Raw genomic sequence first — 20400 nt, forward strand, 5'->3', positions numbered from 1 at the left:
CTAACTCCATTAGTTTATCAATGTCAAGCATAGCAGAGCATATTGTCTGAAATAATATACTCAATTCTATTAATGGATTCCATATGAACGAGTGTAACATTTCTCTAAAAGCAATCGGGATAAGTCTCTGCATAAATACGTGGCAGTCGTGACTCTTCATGCAGGTTATCTTCAATGCATTCATATCAACACATTTTCCAAGATTAGAAGCATAACCATCTGGAAACCTCAAGTTCTGAAGCTATTCACAAATAACCCTCCTCTGCTCTTTGGTTAAGGTGTATAATGCTTTTGGAATAGTCTGACTTGTACTATTTGAAGGAATTGCTATCTCCTTACGGTCGCAAAGAATTCCAACATCTTTCCTGGCCTTAGCATTATCTTTACTCTTCCCTTTCACATTCATCACAGAATAGAAAACATTTTCAAACACATTTTTCTCTATGTGCATCACATCGAGATTATGTCGGATCAAGTTAGTTTTCCAATATGGTAGATTCCAAAAAATACTTCTTTTTGTCCACTTGTGCCTTTTTCCATACTCTGCAGGTGTGTTAATGGGGTCCTCCATGGCCGTTGGGAAAAACATTACCCGATAAAAAATTTCCTCCCCCGACAACATTAGAGATAGATCACTCTTTTCCACTCTACCTCGGATGAAAGAGTTCTTATCTTTTCGATAGGAATGATTTCGAGGTAAAAATACCCGATGACAATCAAAATAACTTACTTTTCTACCATGTTGTAGGTAAAAAGCATTGGAATTCTCCATACATATTGGACATCCTAATACCCCAGCAGTACTCCATCCCGATAACATTCCATAAGCTGGAAAATCACTAATTGTCCACAAAAGTGCAGCCCTCATACAAAAATGTTCATCTTTTGAAACATCATAAGTCATGGCACCAACAATCCACAAACTATTCAACTCTTCAATCAAAGGTTGTAAAAAACATCTATGTTCTTCGGATTTTTAGGCCTAGGACAAATTAGTGATAAAAACATATAAGGGTTTTTCATGCACATGCTCGGTGGAAGGTTGTAAGGAGTCACAATTACTGGCCAACATGAATAAGTCTTCCCAAATTGTCCATGTGATGCAAAGCCATCCGCACAGAGGCCCAATCTAATGTTGCGAGGTTCTCTAGCAAAATCAGGATAAGTTTTATCAAAATATTTCCATGCCTCATCATCGGATGGATGACATATTACCCCATCATTTCTTTTGTGTGTAGCATGCCAAGTCATATTTGTTGCTGTCGCATTAGAAGCATATAGCCTTTGTAATCTTGGAGTTAGTGGCAAGTATCTTAGTATTGCCTGTGCAATTCTTTTACGCGGGTGATTCTCATGTACCCCACGTTGACTCTTTAATTGTTTATACCTTGGCTCATTACAGAATTTGCAAAAAACTTCCATGGCATCATGCTTCCAGTACAACATGCAACCATTTTTGCAAGCATCAATTTTAACCACAGGTAAACCCAATTCATTCATAGTTTTTCTATGATGGTAGTAATCAATCGGCATTGTGTTATCTGACGGAAGAACCTCCCTAATAGCTGTAACCATGGTATTGAAAGTAGCCTGAGACATATTAGCATCATATTTGATAGATAACATCCTAGCAACGAAAGACAACTGAGAGTGATTCTCACAACCCACATATAAGGGTTGATCGGCAGCTTTTAATACATCAAAAAATCTGTTAGACAATTGTCTTATTTCATCATTCTGTAAATCAGAAACTAGCTCATCTAATGGTGGTTGCACACTTGGATCAGCTTTGTCATAACAATGAGATTCATCCATTGGTGGAACATGAGAACAAAGACAATCATATATCATCCTTTGATCCCAAGTCATCTGCTCACCCTCCTATGCTATATGATCTAAAGTCTGAACATCAATCTCCTTAGGCTCTTCACTAATTGGGAATAATTCTTCACCATGACAAGTCCAATTCCAATAGCACTCTCTAAACCCCCAGCGATACAAATGCAAAATGACATCGTTTGGATACTAATACATTAGGATTTTAATTAGTACATGAATACTGATAAAGAGGAAAAAGAGAATGAGAGATGGTTTGAAGAGGGCCAACCAGCTGGAAAATTGGATCATCAGGTATGTGCTTCAATGCAAATTTTCTTTGGCAATTGAATCTAGGATCAGTTTTACGAAGAACTCCATGCCCAAATCCAGGGACAACCTATTTAATAATATTCAGAACTTGATAAAAGACATGTCGTTACACTCAAAATGCAAATGGCATTTTTTTTATAAATTAAAAAATAAATTAGAAACTCAAACCCAGCCATTAAAGTGTAGGCTTCTTCGGTACATTAATCAATCAGTCATGAGGCACATTCAGATCTCTTAATTAGGCTTAATAATAATTATGTGCTCTGCTGCAACTCCAACACATCAAACACCCATCACATGACATCCTGTACTATTTCATCAGAGGTTAAGCATAAATACACTCAAAAACTCATATAACAAGAATAAAGATGAAAAGAGCATTTTCAATGGATAATACAAGTTCACATTTTGGATGGATATTCTACTTAGAAACGATGAAAAGAGGTCTGCAATTACAGTTTAACTCTAATAACAAAACAAAAAGCTGCAATAAAGATCAAAATTAAACAAAAAACAAAGTCCATTATCCAAGCCCCCACTCACAAGTTCCGATCATGCGAAGCAGTAACAATTTTATTAGATCTCAAGCTCCAATTAAAAAACATGATGGTGTCTCATAAACACATCTGGAAGGAAAACCACAAATAGCCAACAGAAACTAGCATAAGGATGGATTCTAAATCTAGGAAAATTCATAAGAAAAAAATTGATGATAATTGTTTGTAATGACATAATGAAAAAGCACTGTAACTATGAGTTCAGGAACTGCATTGGATGGTCCAAGATAAAAAGTACATAATTATTATTGGCAAATCTAATAAGGAGAAAAAAATTCCTAGCTATAAAAGACCCTGCAAGTATGAGATCAGGAATTGCCTTGAATGGTTAAAGATGAAGCGTTTACAATTTTTTCTTTTGTGAGTGTTCTCAAGCGTGCTACTCTGCCTTATTGTTATTCAGCGCTTCTTAAGCATTTGAATTGCGGGACAAGTCATTGTCCCATGCTAAGTGAAATCTCCACTTCATAATATATAGTGCCATAACCTTTAGATGCATCCAAAGTTTTATCTCTCTAAAGTACCATTTAATTGATGTAGAAACTCAGCTTGCTAATTGAATGATTGGTGTTAAAAAATTGTTTAAAATCATTATCTTTGGTCACTCTCCTATTCATATGGAAGCACTCTTTCGTTCATATGAAAGTGACACAAAACAAATGATAATATTACAAACCTAATCAATGTGGTTTATGAGGACAACATGCCATTATAAATAAGTAAACAAGTCTATCTTGACAAGTAGTGCATAATAATTAAACATTGTTATGTGTCTCAATAGCCAATAAATTGTGATATTCTTTTTCAAACTAGTAAATTGCTTAGAAAATGAACAAGATTGACTTTAAGATCTGACAGTCTAGTAAACAAACACCATATCATTCATTAAATTAATTTCCATATCACCAGGCATGATAGTGAATTCCATTAAGCATTAAAAGATTAAAAAAAAATGTTCAATGTGTTAATTACAGTAATACGATCTGATCATGCAGATTCAAACAAACACAACCAATTAAAAAATCAAAAACTCATAAAAATCACTAAGGAGATCAAATACCATGAAACAACATCATTTGTCAGGGATTACCTTGTAGATAATGTTCAATTTCTCCCACTTCTCTTGAACCAATTTATATTGTAGAATCTGTGAATAAATTAACAGATAATGATATGAGCAATCAGACAAACCAATAGAAACAACACTTAGAGGGGGAATACCTCAGTGACTAATGAGAAGGATTTAGAGCCTGAGAGGTCGGTCAACCAGAAAAGGACACTCGGAGATGCAAGCAAAGTTTAAATCCTTCCGTGCTGCATAGAAATCAAGCAATCTCCACACCCAACCCTAATTGATCATGGAAACCAAAACCAAATGAAGCTCGGGTGCCTTCTCTCTCGCTCGCTCGCCAAATGGAGAGGGATTCAAGGCTTCGAAGAAGAGAGAAGCGAATAGCGAGATCCAAAAAAAAGGAAGGAGACGATGCCAACTGTGAGGAAGCTTCAATGAGGGCTAGGGATTAGGGTTGGTGAGCAAGATAGTTGGGGACGGGGCCGGGGTCGGGAGCTCGAGGAGCAGCGTCCATGATGAAGGGTGATGGTGAAGAAGAAGAGAGATTAGGGTTAGGGATTTACAGGGGAGAGAAGAAGAAGAAAAGAAAAAGAAAAATAAAAAGCAGCGTCCATGGCTTGGATTTGATCTGGGCTTCGGATCCCAAACATATATTATATTATATTATATTAAAAGCAGTGTTTTTTTTTCACTCTTCACTCAAACATATATTATATTATATTAAAACATTAAAGGAGGAATATATAGGGTGAGTGCTTGAAAGTAAGTCAACTAATACCCTTTCCATGCATAACCCCCAAAATGCCTACAACACCATAACATTGTCATTCCCTATGTAGTTGGAAAGTAAACAATTTTTTTTTCTATACATTAATCATCTCAATTATACTACTTTTCATATAAATTTATATATATATATATATATATATATATGAGAACCCATCATCTAGGGACGTCCTTAGATTTCAAATCTAGGGATGTCCATAGTAGCCATCGGATGAAAATTTGACGGCTCTTATCATTATGAACAGTAGAAACCGCGTTCTACAGTGTTGTACAGTGATCATGAACAGTGAAAAGGTGTACAGTGTTTATATAATCAATCAACCATCGGATGATGATCCAACGGCTTAGATTTAAAAACATCCCTAGATTTGAAATCTAGGGACGTCCCTAGATGATTTTTTCCCTATATATATATATATATGAACTCTTGATCCTCCTTTTTATTTATTACTTTTACATGTGTTTATTAATCTGAGCTTCTACAAGTACATCCTTACTACGAAACTATAAACATTAAGTGGAAGGATTAAATAGGGTTTAGAGCTTGCTTGGTGTGAATTGCGTAAACTATTATATTTATATTTTTGGCACTGAATTTGGCACGGTAATAATATATTAATATATTTATGTTTTTGGCACCGTATTTGGGACGGTTTTAATATACTAATATATTTATATTTTTGGCACCGTATTTGGGACAGTTTTAATATATTAATATATTTATAATTTTGGTACTGTATTTGTCACGGTATTAATAATTTACTATATTTATATTTTGGTACGGTATTTGATACGGTGTTAATATATTATTATATTTATATTTTTGGCACCGCATTTGGCACGGTATTAATATATAAATATATTTATATTTTTTATACGGTATTTGGTACGGTGTTAATATATTATTATATTTATATTTTTGCAATCAGATGTTGTACGATGATTAATATATTATTATATTTATATTTTTTGACTCAGTATTTGTAATCAGTACATACATAAATATATTTTGTATTTTTTAGCATGGTACTTGATGCGTGTTAATATATTATTATATTTATATTTTTGTCACCGTATTTGGCATAGTATTAATATATTATTATATTTTATATTGTTGGCACGGTATTTGGCAAGGTCTTAGTATATTATTATATTTTATATTGTTGGCACGGTATTTGGCACGGAAGTAATATAATATTATATTTATATTTTGGTATGGTATTTGACACAATATCAATATACTATTATATTTGTATTTTGGCACGACATTTGGCACAGTATTAATATATTATTATATTTGAGTTTTTAGCATAGTATTTGGCACGGTAAAAATATAATTATGTTTTTTAAAAAATATGTTTGGCACTGCATTTGGCACTGTCATGTAAAATTATTATATTTATATATTTGGCACGGTAATTGGCACCGAATAAATATAATTTTTAAAAAAAATTCATATATTTGGCACTGTTTCTTAGTACCGTATCAAATGTTGTAACAAGTTTGTCACGATTTTGTTTTCGTGCCAATTTTACCATGCCGATTTAAAATTTTTCTTGTAGTGTAATAGAATTGTTTAATATTTATAAATATTTTAAATTTAAATTTGACACCTTTTAATTTTGTTTCTCGTTCCTCCATTGTTATAGTATATAGTTTTGAAGTTATTCCAATGCATATCACATTAATTAACATGGGTGATCCATTCGTTTATCAATCTTTTTTTCACCAATTGCTTGATCGGTATGTGTTTTTTTTCAGGGAATTTGTAACCAAAATCATTTTTTCACATTAACTAACATGCTGGTTGCTTGGGATTAATTGTAGATATATATATATATACTTACAGGTTATCATAATAAATTGGTCCTCAAGAAAAGTTGATTTTCAACTTGGCGATCATTTTTAAACTTTTATCTTTTTAAAAATATTGTTAATATTTAAAAATATAATGAAATTAGATTAAATTATCTAAATACAAACCCAAAGGATTAATCTATAAATACAGAAAATTTAAAAGTTTTTTTAAAAAATAAATAAATAAAGGGCTTTACAAAATAATTTAAAAATTAAACTAATTATCTATAATTTATTGAAGGTTGAAAAAAAGAAAAAGAAGCCAAGTTACCCTTTTTTTGAGTTGAAGTTCGATAATAATTGGGTTTTGATAAGGGCTTTGATCAGAAAGCAATAAAAACAAAAATATTTTAAAAAACTTAATAATAACTTGATTATGATTAGAGTTTGATTATATATGTCAAATGTTTATTTTACTTTCCACTTTTAGTTCCCAATGCAATGCTGCCACTTTGACTTGTTTTTGAACTGTTTGTGCCACGGTAAGTACATGACCGGCTGTATCCCGAAGATAAACTTTTTGGAAAGATGATAACTCTATCTATGAAGAAGTCGTGCATGAATGCGTTAGTGCATATTTAATATAAATTCTTTAATTACTTTTGAAGCTGTTAGGAAAACAAAAAAAAGAAAAAACAGAATCACCATTGGTGAATCAAACTAATATCAATTAAATCTGATATTCATCACCAGTTAATTTTTTCCACCGAAAAAAATGAAACTTTTTATTCAGAAATTAATTACTTGTTCCAGCAAATTATGGGCAAGCTCATTGGGTTCAACTATATAAGTTGACAACTAGGAATCATAACTAAGAAAAAGGAAAATATATCAGAATCAAAACTTGAACAAGTATGCGAACTCATAAACCCGCAGTTGTGTCAAGCCATTCCTCTAGCACAGTTGACCTGTTAAAAGGAATGAATGGATCAGCATAAATTCCAATTGAAAGAAAGCCAACAAGATCAACATATTAGTCTGGAAACAATTCAAAAAAGCTTGAAAGACTTGCATGAAACTATTCATTTAAGTTGAGAAATTAATAACAGGCCATTCTTGAGCGGTTAAAACAAATACTCACAAAACAACAAAATCAAGAAAAGAAAAAAGAAAAAGAAATAAGAAGGTAAGCAATCATCATATATGCATGTTTATCTATGACACAGATTCAGGACAAGAAATTAAGCAAAGATAGGTTGATGATCAATGCAAGAAACAAAAACTTCAAAACTATAGAAAGGAGAGCACCTTGATCATAGGGCGGGAGTAAACCAGCCCACAGGTTCCCATTGGTTTTGACCATTATTCCAGAATGTTGAGAGTCTGAGAAGCAGGCGAAATGGACAGTAATCATCTATATGTACACCATACGGTTGGACTAGTGATTCAACCCTCAAATCATCTGAGATCACCAGGCACCTAGTTGGTGCTCTTCTGAAGTCCATGGGGGGCTTACAATAGAACACACTCAAGTCATCCATTGGTCTCACACTCACCTGCATGAAACAGTACGAGTTTGTCCGATATGATCCGGTGAAAAGAATATTCAGTCTGTCACTAAGGTCTTCAAAGAACCTCAAGAAAAGATCTGGATCTGGTGACAGAGAAGGAAGCAAGCCCGGCAATAGCATATTCATATCAAGATCCAGGCTTTGGGTCTCTAGATCGATCATCATGAGTACTCCGTTGTAGTAGGCGAACAAATAGCCTTCCAAAGCTATAACATCATTGGGAGCCTCGTCAAGCCAGAATGTGGTCCACTGGTTTTCAGGTCTAAGAGATCCAACCCTGATGAAATTCACTTGAGCAGGGCGGCCGTTGTCATCGATATCAACGTAGTAAACCACAGTTAAACGATTATCCCAGAGATTTCTCGGTGAGTCCACAAGAAAGACACGGCCTTTGCGTTGACTGGTCAGTAAGGGGGGGTTGATGATGGCTCCGTCAGTGAATGGGGTGATGAGAATTATTGTTAGTTCTTCTTGATTACTATTTAGAGCAAATGTGACATCGCCTATAAAGATCCATCCACTGGCGGAACCGAGGTAGTAGGAATCGGTGACCATCTCGGAAACCAGGGGCCGGAGGGGGATGATGGATTTGTCGATGATGTCAAAGAAGGAGAGAGCTTTTATGGTATCATGTTCTTTGTCACGGTCCATGAGAATCACAAGAGGGGCCTTCTGCCATTCTAGTGTTTGGCTACGCCATCCCGAGCAGACGGAACGGAAGTGGACGTAGTCGACGGCGTTGAGGCTGCAGGCGATTGAACTGACGGCTAACCACGGCAGCGAGGACCAGTTCCGGTGGTGGTCTTCGTCGTTAATATTCATCTTGATCGCCCCACTCACTAAAGTTCTTGGAAAGATGACAGCTTTATCAATCAATATGCATGCATGCAAGTGCTGTGGCATATATAAATATATATATATATATATATGGCTTAATTAGTTTCAAAGTTGTTCTAATAAATGCGACAACGTAACTGACTTGCACAACTGATTGATTTAAAGATCTTTTTACGAACCGGTCCTTCAACTTTATGTGAATTTATATTTAATTATTTCAAGGACTTGTAGGCAAAATCATTCTGCCACTTCAATTAACTAAGCATCATATAGGTGAAGCTAATAATGCATTGTTTAGGGTTGCAGATGCATATTTCGCCATCATGTTTCATATTGCGGATTTTTTTTATTTTATAAAAATGTTAATGCTGATTTTATGAATGTTGTCGATTTGATTCATCAATCATTTTTAAATCGAAAACTTATATACTTTGAAATGCACACACATGCACATATATTTTTTTTAATAAATATTAACCCTCAAGTGATTAAAATGCTTACAATATAATATTAATATTAAATAATTACACTCAAAATACTAGTATTAAAAACGATATGGTATGTGTTCAAATTGCATATATAATAGTGTAATGTTGCCCATATACACCCCCTAATTGGAAGAATTCGTCTTTTTACACCGATAGTTATCATTATTGACATAGGGAACATTTAATTATTGTAAGAAATAAAAATAGAACTAAAATTATTGCAAATAAAATAATCATGCTTATAAAACAAATTATGGTAGGAAAATAAATTGGTATAGATACCAGTATAAGCCATATTTAAAAAAGTTTAATAAAAAAACTATAATTTAGAAATTATTGCTTTCCGAATTGTTTCTTCGTAAGCTTATTAGATTTGCCAGGTTTAGAAGAAGTGACCATGGACCCATGATCCCACCTGAGGTATTGAACAAAAAGAGAGATTAGAAGACCTTCCTTAGGAGAAGGAAGTTGGGTGTAGAAAACAAAGGTTTCACCAAAGGACGGGAAAAAGAAAGGGGTCAGAATGATATGTGGTATATGTGGTACTGCAAGTCATAATAGATGATATTATGGAAATCGTGTTCGTTAATGTTTAAGCCTGAGCTAAATATGAATTAATTATGTATGTGCCATGCAAGTAAGCCCAGGTAAACAAGAAAAATGCAAGTAGCCAGCACAAAAAAGAAAGGTCAGGAAATTGATGCATGACATGACATCCCAATAGATACAGTTTTGACCCACAGGTGTGATTGAGGAACACACTTTTATGTTTTTGGATTGATTCTATTTTTAATTAATGTGAAGTTGACGTGTGCACTATTGAAATACACAAGGTTGATTTTTTAAGCAAGCATGTTTATTAATGTGTTAAGTCTAAGCTAAATATGAATTAAATATGTGTGTGTCATGCATGTATGCCACGAAAATAAGGAAATTAAATGCAAGTTAAGTGGGTAGCAAGAAAGTTAACCACTTTATGCAGCACATGGCATCTCAGCTAGTACAATTAACCCACAAGTGCAACTGATGAACACACTTTTATGTTTTCGGTTTGATTCTATTTTAAATTAATATGAAGCTAACTTGTGTTCTATTAAAATGCATAAGGTTGATTCGTTAAGCAGAGATATGCATTATGAGGAAGCCATATTGCTTGGGCACACCTATAAAGAATCTATATGACTTGTTCAACCAAAATTTCTGGAAATTTAGCAGAGTTAGTATTCTCGCTTTCATATAAACTAATTTATTTCTTTATAATTTCTAGATAATTTCCACACTTGAGTAAGGACTTCCTTCAAGGAAAAATCTTGCAGGTGAGACTAGGGTAAGGAGGAACAAATCACTACAAGAAAAACATGAATTTGGCACCGTAAATTTGGCACGGTTTTGGATCTAAAAACCATGATAAATTGATTTTGGCACGGTTTTTGGCACGGAATCTTAATCATGCCTGTAGCATACGTGGCAATAATTTGCCACGGTATAGCAAAACCGTGACAAATTTTGTCACAGTTTTATAGACCGTGAGAATGTTTGTCACAGTTTTTGGCACGGGGTATATTTTGACACGATTGTTGGCACGGTGTATATTATCATAGTTTTTGTCACGGGTTTTGGAACAGTTGAAGTTGTCATGGTTTTTGGCATGGTATAGGTTGTCACGGTGTATGGCAGGGTCGGATTTGTCACGGTTTTTGGCACAATTATATTTGTCACGGTTTTTGACACGGTTGGATTTGTCACGGTTTTTGGCATGGTGTTTGGCACGGTTCAGTTGTCATCACGGTTTTGTGTGTCATGGAGTTTGACACGGTTTAGTTTGTCACGGTTTTGGACATGGGGTTGTTTGTCACGGTTTTGTAACGGTGTGGTTTGGCACGGTTTTTGACATGGTTTTATGATATTTTGCATGGTTTTTTGTCACAAATATTGTCACGGTTTTAGTATTTACATAATTGTTAGCACATTTTTTATCACGAATTTTGACACGGAATTTGGCACAGAATTTGGCATGGAATTTGGCGTAATTTTATCTATTTCATGAAAAATTAAAATTTATTTTGCTAAATAATGGTAGGTTCATTTGATATCATAACCTACATTAATTTACCAAAATATGTCCTGTAGCATTAGTAAAATAAACATAAATATTATTACAATCATCCTAGTCCCGGCCTACATCATCCAATAAAATCCCGCAAAATTCTAACCCTCTACATCATCCTAGTCCCAGCCTACATCATCCTCAAAGTCATCAAGAGAATTATCCGTAGACGGGGAAGCCCTAACTTTCTTCAACATTGGAGAGTGCTCGTCGGCATGTGTTTGGGACTCTCCTGTTGGTGCTCGAGGGGCATGTGGTGTATGAGCAATAGTAGGCATGCTAGAGAGGTCAATACCTTGTACCCGAAGTGCAGCAAGCAATGATAATTCAAATAACTCATGTTGAGCCAACTCAGCATCAGCATCACCACGAGATCTAGCAAGCTCCTCCTATAACTCTTTAACTTTGTTGCGGAGTTGTTAAGATGATTCGGAAGGCCCCAAGCATGGCTTGTAATTGGACGAGGACATTTGCCTAACAATGTTATCGTTTCCTACAACTCTGTTATGACTTCCAATAGCTATCTCATCCCATAATTCATCTTGATTGATAGAATCCTTATCTATGCCTTGACTACATTTGTCTAAAATAACTTTCTCAAATTGTTCCGAAATCTCAAGTAAGCTTGCTTTCAAAATGATTATATAAATATTATCCAAAGTCAAACAAAATTTGAACTCAAAATATTCACATTAATGTTTTGTTCATTCAAAAGCCTAACTGAGCATGTGAGAATTCCTAATGCATCTATAACTTACATTGGATTTTGGAAAATTAATACTCCCTCCGTTCCTTTTTATCTGTCATTAACCCATGTTCCTTTTTATTTGTCATTTTTAAACATCAAGAAGTATTTACTATTTTTTTTCTAAAATTACCCTAACATTCTATTCAATTATCTTCTTGAAATTTAATATGAGAGAAATGTGAAGATATAAATTAGGGGTAATTTTGGAAAGATAACTAATTTTTTATTAAATTATGTGAAATAACCGACTTTCTTGGTATGTGAGATTTGGTTATTCACGACAGATAAAAAGGAATGGAGGGAGTACTATGTTCCTTATACTACATCTTTTCCCATATGAGATTTTCAAATGCATTTATAACTTCCATGTATAATTACTATTGGATTTTCAAAAATTAATGCATGTATAATTTCCTAATCTATGTTTATTACTCTTGATGATTACTTTGCATGGTTCTTAATAGCAAAAGCATGACATTTTTACACTTGTAAATGTCACAACATTTTTTCACTTGTAAAGCCTAAGTAAGCATGTGATAATTCCTAATGCATGTATTTCCATTGGATTTTGGAAAATTAATACTATGTTCCTTATACTACACCTTTTCCCCTATAAGATTTTCAAATGCATTTATAACTTCCATGTATAACTTCCATAGGATTTTGGAAAATTAATACATGTATAATTTTCTAATGTATATTTATTACTCTTGATAATTACTTTGCATGGTTGTTAATAGCAAAAGCACAACATTTTCACTTGTAAATGTTCTTTATTTAATACTAAATGAAGGACAACATTTTTTCACTTGTAAAGCCTAAATAAGCATGTGATAATTCCTAATGCATGCGTGACTTCAATTGGATTTTGGAAAATTAATACTATGTTCTTTATACTATATCTTTTCCCATACGAGATTTGCTAATGAATCTATAACTTCCATGTATAACTTCCATTGGATTTTGGAAAATTAATGCATGTATAATTTCCTAATGTATGTTTATTACTCTTGATGATTACTTTGCATGGTTGTTAATAGCAAAAGCACAACATGGTTTCACTTGTAAATGTCCTCACATTTTTTCACTTGTAAAGCCTAACTAAGCATGTGATTATTCCTAATGCATGTATTAACTTCCATTGGATTTTGGAAAATTAATACTATCTTCCTTATTCTACATCTTTTCTTATCTGAGATTTCCAAATGCATTTATAACTTTCATGTATAACTTCCATTGGATTTTGGAAAATAAATACATGTATAATTTCCTAATGTATGTTTATTCTTGATGATTACTTTGCATGGTTGTTAATAGCAATAGCACAACATTTTTTCACTTGTAAATGTCCTTCATTTAATACTCTTGATGATTACTTTGCATTGTTCTTGATAGCAAAAGCACAACATTTTTTTCACTTGTAAATTTCCTTAAGTGGTATGGCATGTCAACAATCATTAGCTTAATTGTTTTCTTGAACATATATCTCAATGAACCATGGCACATTAAAATGTAATTTTTAAAATTTTCATCTTTTGGCTCCAATATTGTTTTATTTGAAAAAATATATTATACATACAATAATTTCTGTGCCACGCCCAGCCTCAAGTGTGTCATCTTTCCTTCCATGAGTGCGGATAAAACATTCTTTAGGTGTCGGCTACCTACCCAATTCCTTCGCCTAAAAAACAACATAGTAAATAAATATTAAATAGTTAGATGCAACAATTATAATGGTATTTAAATGGATAAGGGACATTACCAGCCTAAGGTGGTGCACAGCAATACTAACAAATCCACCATGATTAATAACGGTGGAGGACCTTCCAATTTCTGCCTTATTTTGTTTGTTCTTTTCACTTATTCTCTTAAAATCCTTTGACTCCCAATACCTCTGCAAACCCTCCCAAACTACAGGAGCCATCCATGGAAATGGAGCCTTGTATAATTTATGTGCAAGATATAAATTTTTTTTCAGCCATTCACTAGCTTCGTGGTTGAAATGTCGTAATAATGATGACTCATGCTGCGGCTCCCATGTATAAATGCCCTTAAAAAAAAATATTAACTGAGGTAATGTTTTATAATAATTAATATGTATACTTAAAAGATATTGAAGCATTTAATTAATTAAATGATACTTACCCTAAAAGCAGTGAATATCCTTTGCCTCACATCTTTAGAGCATTTAAATTATTGATCATTGAAGTACTTATATGTCAGATTTGCACCATGGCCAAGAGCCATTATCACGCCCCGAACCCAGCTCACCGGACCCGGTGCGTGGACAAATGGCCGCAGACCCATAGGGCGTGAACCCCATAGGCCTGCAAGGCCTCCGAACCTGGTTCAGGACAAACAAAACTACAACAGGCCAACTGAGTTACAAAATTACATAGTTAACATAGTATACAATGCAGGGGGTACAAGAGACAAAAAAAACAGAAAAAAAAATTATCAAACAAATGCAAGCACTCAAATTCTACCACAGACAAGGTGATACATCTAAAGGCAGTCTGCTAGCTAGAGACCCTGCCAATCTACTACTCCTGATCTGAAAAGGATTTAAAAATAAATCCATGAGCTCACTAGCCCAGTAAGTAATCCAGAAATTCTTTAAAACAACAAGGTTAATAAATCTCGATTTCAGATATTGAGAATAATTCAAAGTTTAAACATAGTTTAAACAAATACAAAATAAATAATTCAACAGAGGTATAGTTCTCAAGTAATAACGCTATTCAAGATAACTGAAATCAAAAGAATACCAGATTTCAGAACTGCGAAAAATAATTCGCTAGAAATGAGCATAGGTCTTCAAAACATAATTTAAATAAAATACAAAGTGAAATATTCCAATAAAAGAATATTTCCAAATATGATTTACGGGAATTCAAAACCCACAAATACGATATCAAAAATACAAAAATTTCAAGGTAGGACAAATATTTGTGTTTTTGCAGAAAATCAAAATCAAAAGGGCAAAGCCAAAAAGTAACAGATTCAAGTGCATGTCTTTCAAATTCACTATAGATGGCAGAAGTCATTTGTTTATCCTCGGTGACCCGAGCCAGAATAACAGAGATCATTTATTTATCCTCGGTGACCCAAGATTGAATATCAAGTGGCCATTGATTATTTCACCAAGCGGATACGGTGCGAAACTGCAGTCTCATTTTCCAGAACTTTTTGTCGACAAGGTCAGGGTTTAACCCCCCACTGATAGGGTTGCATATCGCTCATTTGGAGACCAAAATATTTGCAGAGTACAAGTTCAGAAATTCCCAAAATTTTTCAAGCTCACATATACTTAGAAATATTGATAAAATTCAAAACTCCGCTCCAGGGACAATAAAAAGATAAACAAAAATTAACTATAAATTTAATAAACAAAATTTAAAACCTTCAAACATCTACTGTTATCCAACGCAAAAAAGAATAATTTAAAATATTGAGTATAAAATCAATGTTAATCAAATAATCAATAAACAATTTTAATAAGAAAATACTTATATTCCTCAGATAATTAAGCATAGCTAGAAAATAATTAAAATCTAAATATAGCTCTTATAAAATTTCAGAAATTTTATAATCTCAAAATACGAAATTTTACCAATAGATTTCTTACAATATTCATAACAAATTGTTTTGTAGGCTAGTTTAGATTTTTCGACATATCCATAATTCGAATATCAAGAATCACTAAAATAATAATGTAAAGTTTCCAAACATACCCAACTTAATAATCCAAATAATATCAGAAATTTTGCAATTAAAACTTGTCACAATAATAGGTGTTGAATTACTTACCTGCTACTCATCAAAACTCTAACTCATCCAAACCCCAACTCAAACCTCATCAAAATCTTATAGACATGAACCCAATTCTAAAGTCTCAATAAATACTCCTAAATGAAGTTCCAACATACATGAAATTCTCATCACAACCATTCAGAAAACAAGATAAAGCACATGGAAATTCTCATCAAGTGTAACAAAATTGATCATCATAATCCAAGAGTTTCAAAAATACAATCCTCTGCTGGGATGTAGTAACATTAAGGCATGCATGTTTCTATAGGTTCACTACCATGAAAAAGAACTTCAAATTGAACATGACTAATGAGAACCAAAGATCATGATTCCAAAATAATACAGGACCTGATGACACCAATGAGAGTATATGAATGTATACATATATGTGGGTATAGACGGCAGGACATGCTTGCATGAAGAACTGAATTTCAAGGAATGCAAAGTCAACATATGGCTTATATAAGTACACACAATTATGCTCAACAGCTAAGCTATAAATTAAGTATGAGATCAAAGTTATACACAAGATTAACTATTATGTCAAGCTTAGTGGATAACTCATCAACATAAATATGTATTGGTTGAACACCCTTGGAACAAGAATACATCATAAAGCAAAGATATGGGATCAAAGAGAGAACAAACAATCAGCCCAACCTTGCAACGAGATGAACTCAAAGAGAGCGAGAGAAACTGGAGAGCTCACAGTGTTTCCCTTTGTCCATTCTGCCAAGGCACAAACTCCATCTCCGCAGGCTGGCTAACAAGTGAGAATGAAGAAGAAGAAGAAGAAGACCACATGAGCAGCTAATCGTGAGTACCAGTGAAAAAAGTCAAGATTTGGTAAGGTGCAGCAGCTCGATGGATCATGGAATGATGGTGGCAAGGATGGTAATCAAAAGGGAGAAGATGGCTGCTCAGCTCAACACTCAATAATAGCAAATTCAAGGCTTAAACAGGGGTTGAAACTTTTTACAAGCATATGAAGCCAAAGAAATTGGGATCCACCACAATATAAAATTCAAATGAAAATGTCTCACAACAATGCCCTAATGCTATAAAAACAAGGCTTAGTACAAACTTTTGCATGCAAGGAAGGCCAGGAATCCGGCTTGAAAAAAATGGCTTACAAATGAATGGAGACAAAAAAGCTAGGGCCCACAGCCATCGTCATGGAACACACGAGTGAAGATTGCTCTTGGTGTTGCAAAGGGCCTTGCCTACTTTCATGATGTAGTGGCAGATCCTCATGTTATTTACTGTGACTTGAAATCTTCAAACATTTTACTAGATAAGCACTTCAACTCTAAACTTTTTGATTTTGGACTTGCAATGCGTGGACCTGTTGGAGAGAACGCTAATGTATTTGTCTTCAACTTCAGTAATTATCTACAACACAAGGTACGATATTTTCCAGATTAATGTTATGCAATTGTTTCAATTCCTTCTACTTATTTTCACAATGGAGTTAAATTGTCCTTATCTGCTATTGCTTTTAAAATCCCTTTTTCTTGGTGTAGTAAAGCACTAAACCCAAATAACCATTATAAATTTAGATCGAAAAATTATACTAGTCTTTTTTTTCCAGGTTCTACAATGGTTTCCTACTCTTGGACATGGTGATCTCTTTGAATGTAAATTGTGACTTCACTCTCCAGATTTAACTTGAAGGAACCTTAATGGTTTTTAGACATCGATGAAAAATTTTCTTCTGTTGGGATGAAAACATTCAAGTCTTGGGATGCCCATTGATCAAGACAAGGACTTACCAAAGAGCTCTGGTCTACCAATTGACAAATATGAAACAATCAAACATGTTAAAATGAATTGAAAGTGGAAAAATCGAAATGAAGAAACCAAATTACTTAATAGAAGTTCAAACTACGCTTTCATTGATCAAGTTCTATTTGTCAGTCACATATCTAATAATTCATTGTTGATTATGTTACATATATAAGGATTTATATTTATTTTAATAAAATCTATGGCTATCAAAACAATGGTATCACATGAGTTTCAGTGGAACAAAATATTTCACTAGCATAATCAAATGAAGTTAAAGCACATCAAATTAAAGGAGAACATGGGAAAAGGCAAGAATTCTACCACATATAAGAACAAAATATGTTGTCACTTACTTTGTCGGAGGCCAATCATTAACAATGTCAACTTATTAAATATGATCATGCTAGTATACTATAGCTTGCTTCATGTCATGAGTTGTTTTATCATTCCTTTTTTTCAAGAAAGAAGAATAAAAAATAAAAAATAAAAGCAAGCAAAAAAGCCAGAGATGCCTTGGAATTCTTCCTTTCTCTGTACTCCAACATATATTATTGAAGGCACATTCATGAAAAATCTAGAAAAATTATTTTCGACTTAAAGTAATGCACTAACAAGTAGAAATGTCAAATTTTTGTAACTTATAACCAAAAGGCAATCACATGATGGGAAAGATAACAAACAAGAAAACTCAAAATTGTTTAGAAATTCTTAAAACCTGGTTCATTAACCAGTACAAATCATATGGTACAACAAGAATGTTAGCATTAACATAACCATGCTAGTTAACAAATGGTAATTCACCTTAATCAATCAAACATAAAGTCAAATCAAATGATCATATGGTATAGCAAGAATGCTAGCATTAACATAATCATGCTGGTTAACAAATGGTAATTCAACTTAATCAATCAAACATAAACTCAAATCAAATGATACATCAGTAGTAATTAATGTGTTCACATAATGTTTATGTTTTGTACATGAGAATAAAAGCATAAAATAGGATGTTTTTGTTAGTCCTCATTAACATACAATCATGCAGAATCATCAAGTATGTTAGTTCATCAAGCGGTTCATGAAAATAATAAGTCAGTCATAAACATGAATCAAGGATATCAATATTAGACAAAATTTAATCTAAATAATTTCTATTTGTTCCTTCCTAGTGAACAAAATTATATCACATATATTTCATACCCATCTTAAGACTAAAATTAATATAGATGTCTGTGTGTGTGTACATATTAATATTTACCAAAAAAAGAAAAAACTGAGCAAACTTGAACTTGAATACCATACAAAAACCGATGAGAAAAACAATCTAACAAATTCCTAATTTTTGGATGACTCAAAGAACTTTTATTTACAGTCGTGACAATGAGAAGAAACGGTTAACAGGTTTATTTCTACTATTACTAAAGGCATACAGTTTACATCCATTGCTTCAGCTTGTAATGATTGTCTTGCAACCTTTTCTCTGTAGCAGAGATTCAGTTTTGGGTTTTGCATATAATATAGCTAGGCCCATGTTTGGAGGCTCTCTTGCTACCACTATCTATTATAAATAAAGCCTAGTGTCATAATCCAATGGTTTAATTTTTATTAAATTAATAGATTTTGAAGATTTAGCCTCTGGTTCTGAACAAGCTGCTAAATGCAACATAAGCAAGGAACATGAAAACATAGACGGAAATAACATACTAAATGTGGAGATCTCTGGTCCTCGACGCCGCATGGAGATCGGCCTCGCTCCCAAAGTCACTCTTTTTCGATGTCCCATCCTAAAAAATACAAGCAAACAACAACTAATGTCATCAAAGAAACTCCCAATCGAACCATCTAGAGCTCAAATCAAATGAAACCAATACTGAACTAAGCTCAAATCAAACGAAACCAAGACCGAATTAAACAAAAAAGAAAATACCTGAAAATTAGGGTTCCAAAAATGACGAAGAAGATATGAAACGATCGAGAGAAGAAGAAGAAGTGATCCAAGGTGAAAAGCTCAAGCTGAAGATGAAGAAGAGATCCCAAAAAAGGAGAAGAACGACGAAGAAGGAAAAGAAGGAGAAGAAAGAGAAGAAGACTGAGTGATAGAAATGAAAGGGAAAGTAAATTTATTAACTCATGTCTAATACATCAGTTATATTTTATATAATGTTAATAAAGTAGTTTTACTAGAGATAATGTTCTTTTTTAATTAAAACATGCAAATATATTTAAAAAAATATGCAAAACATAAAGAATATTGATAAAAATAAATAAATAAAAATTTTAATATAATTTTTTAAAAAAAAATACAATTTTTAAAAATTATCATTATATATAAAAAATACGTTAAAAATTAAAAATATATTAATCAACAATAATATATACTAGTGCATCTTCAAGAAGATTAGTTATTCATTTATATATATATATATATATATATATATATAATATCATTTTCATTCATCAAACCACCTTAGGTAAACTAAGTCAACATAGATTATAACAATTAATTAAAAGTCATGAGCTAATTTTCTAATTATATATTTTTCATCTTATACCTAAATCAAAAACAAATGAAGGAACATCATCATCTAAATTAATTTTGGACATTTTTCATGAATTTCTTGTTATATATTTAACTCATTAAAAAAAATTATTAAGCCAAATATTTCACTAAAATCAAGATATATTATAACA

The 20400-nt window shown here is 33.0% G+C and overlaps 1 protein-coding gene across 1 annotated transcript; it reads right to left on the reverse strand.

Moving 5' to 3' along the window:
• Positions 1–241: 241 nt before the first annotated feature.
• On the reverse strand, positions 242–1869 carry LOC120281086. The gene is made up of 2 exons (XM_039288016.1): positions 1071–1869; positions 242–393 (listed from the first exon to the last, which is right to left on the reverse strand). Exons 1-2 carry the CDS (start codon positions 1867–1869, stop codon positions 242–244), a joined length of 951 nt encoding a protein of 316 aa, XP_039143950.1.
• Positions 1870–20400: the final 18531 nt, after the last annotated feature.

The sequence above is a fragment of the Dioscorea cayenensis genome, chromosome 17 (assembly GCF_009730915.1).
Source record: "Dioscorea cayenensis subsp. rotundata cultivar TDr96_F1 chromosome 17, TDr96_F1_v2_PseudoChromosome.rev07_lg8_w22 25.fasta, whole genome shotgun sequence".
NCBI classification, from domain to species: domain Eukaryota; kingdom Viridiplantae; phylum Streptophyta; class Magnoliopsida; order Dioscoreales; family Dioscoreaceae; genus Dioscorea; species Dioscorea cayenensis.

What these genes read in the sequence shown, in the direction of transcription:
- LOC120281086 (XM_039288016.1), bottom strand. Translation starts at nt 1,869, where the DNA reads ATGACTTGGGATCAAAGGATGATATATGATTGTCTTTGTTCTCATGTT. An exon ending in ATTTGGGAAGACTTATTCAT is followed by an intron (nt 394 to 1,070) that starts GTTGGCCAGTAA and finishes TGAATGTGAAAG; the next exon opens with GGAAGAGTAAAGATAATGCT.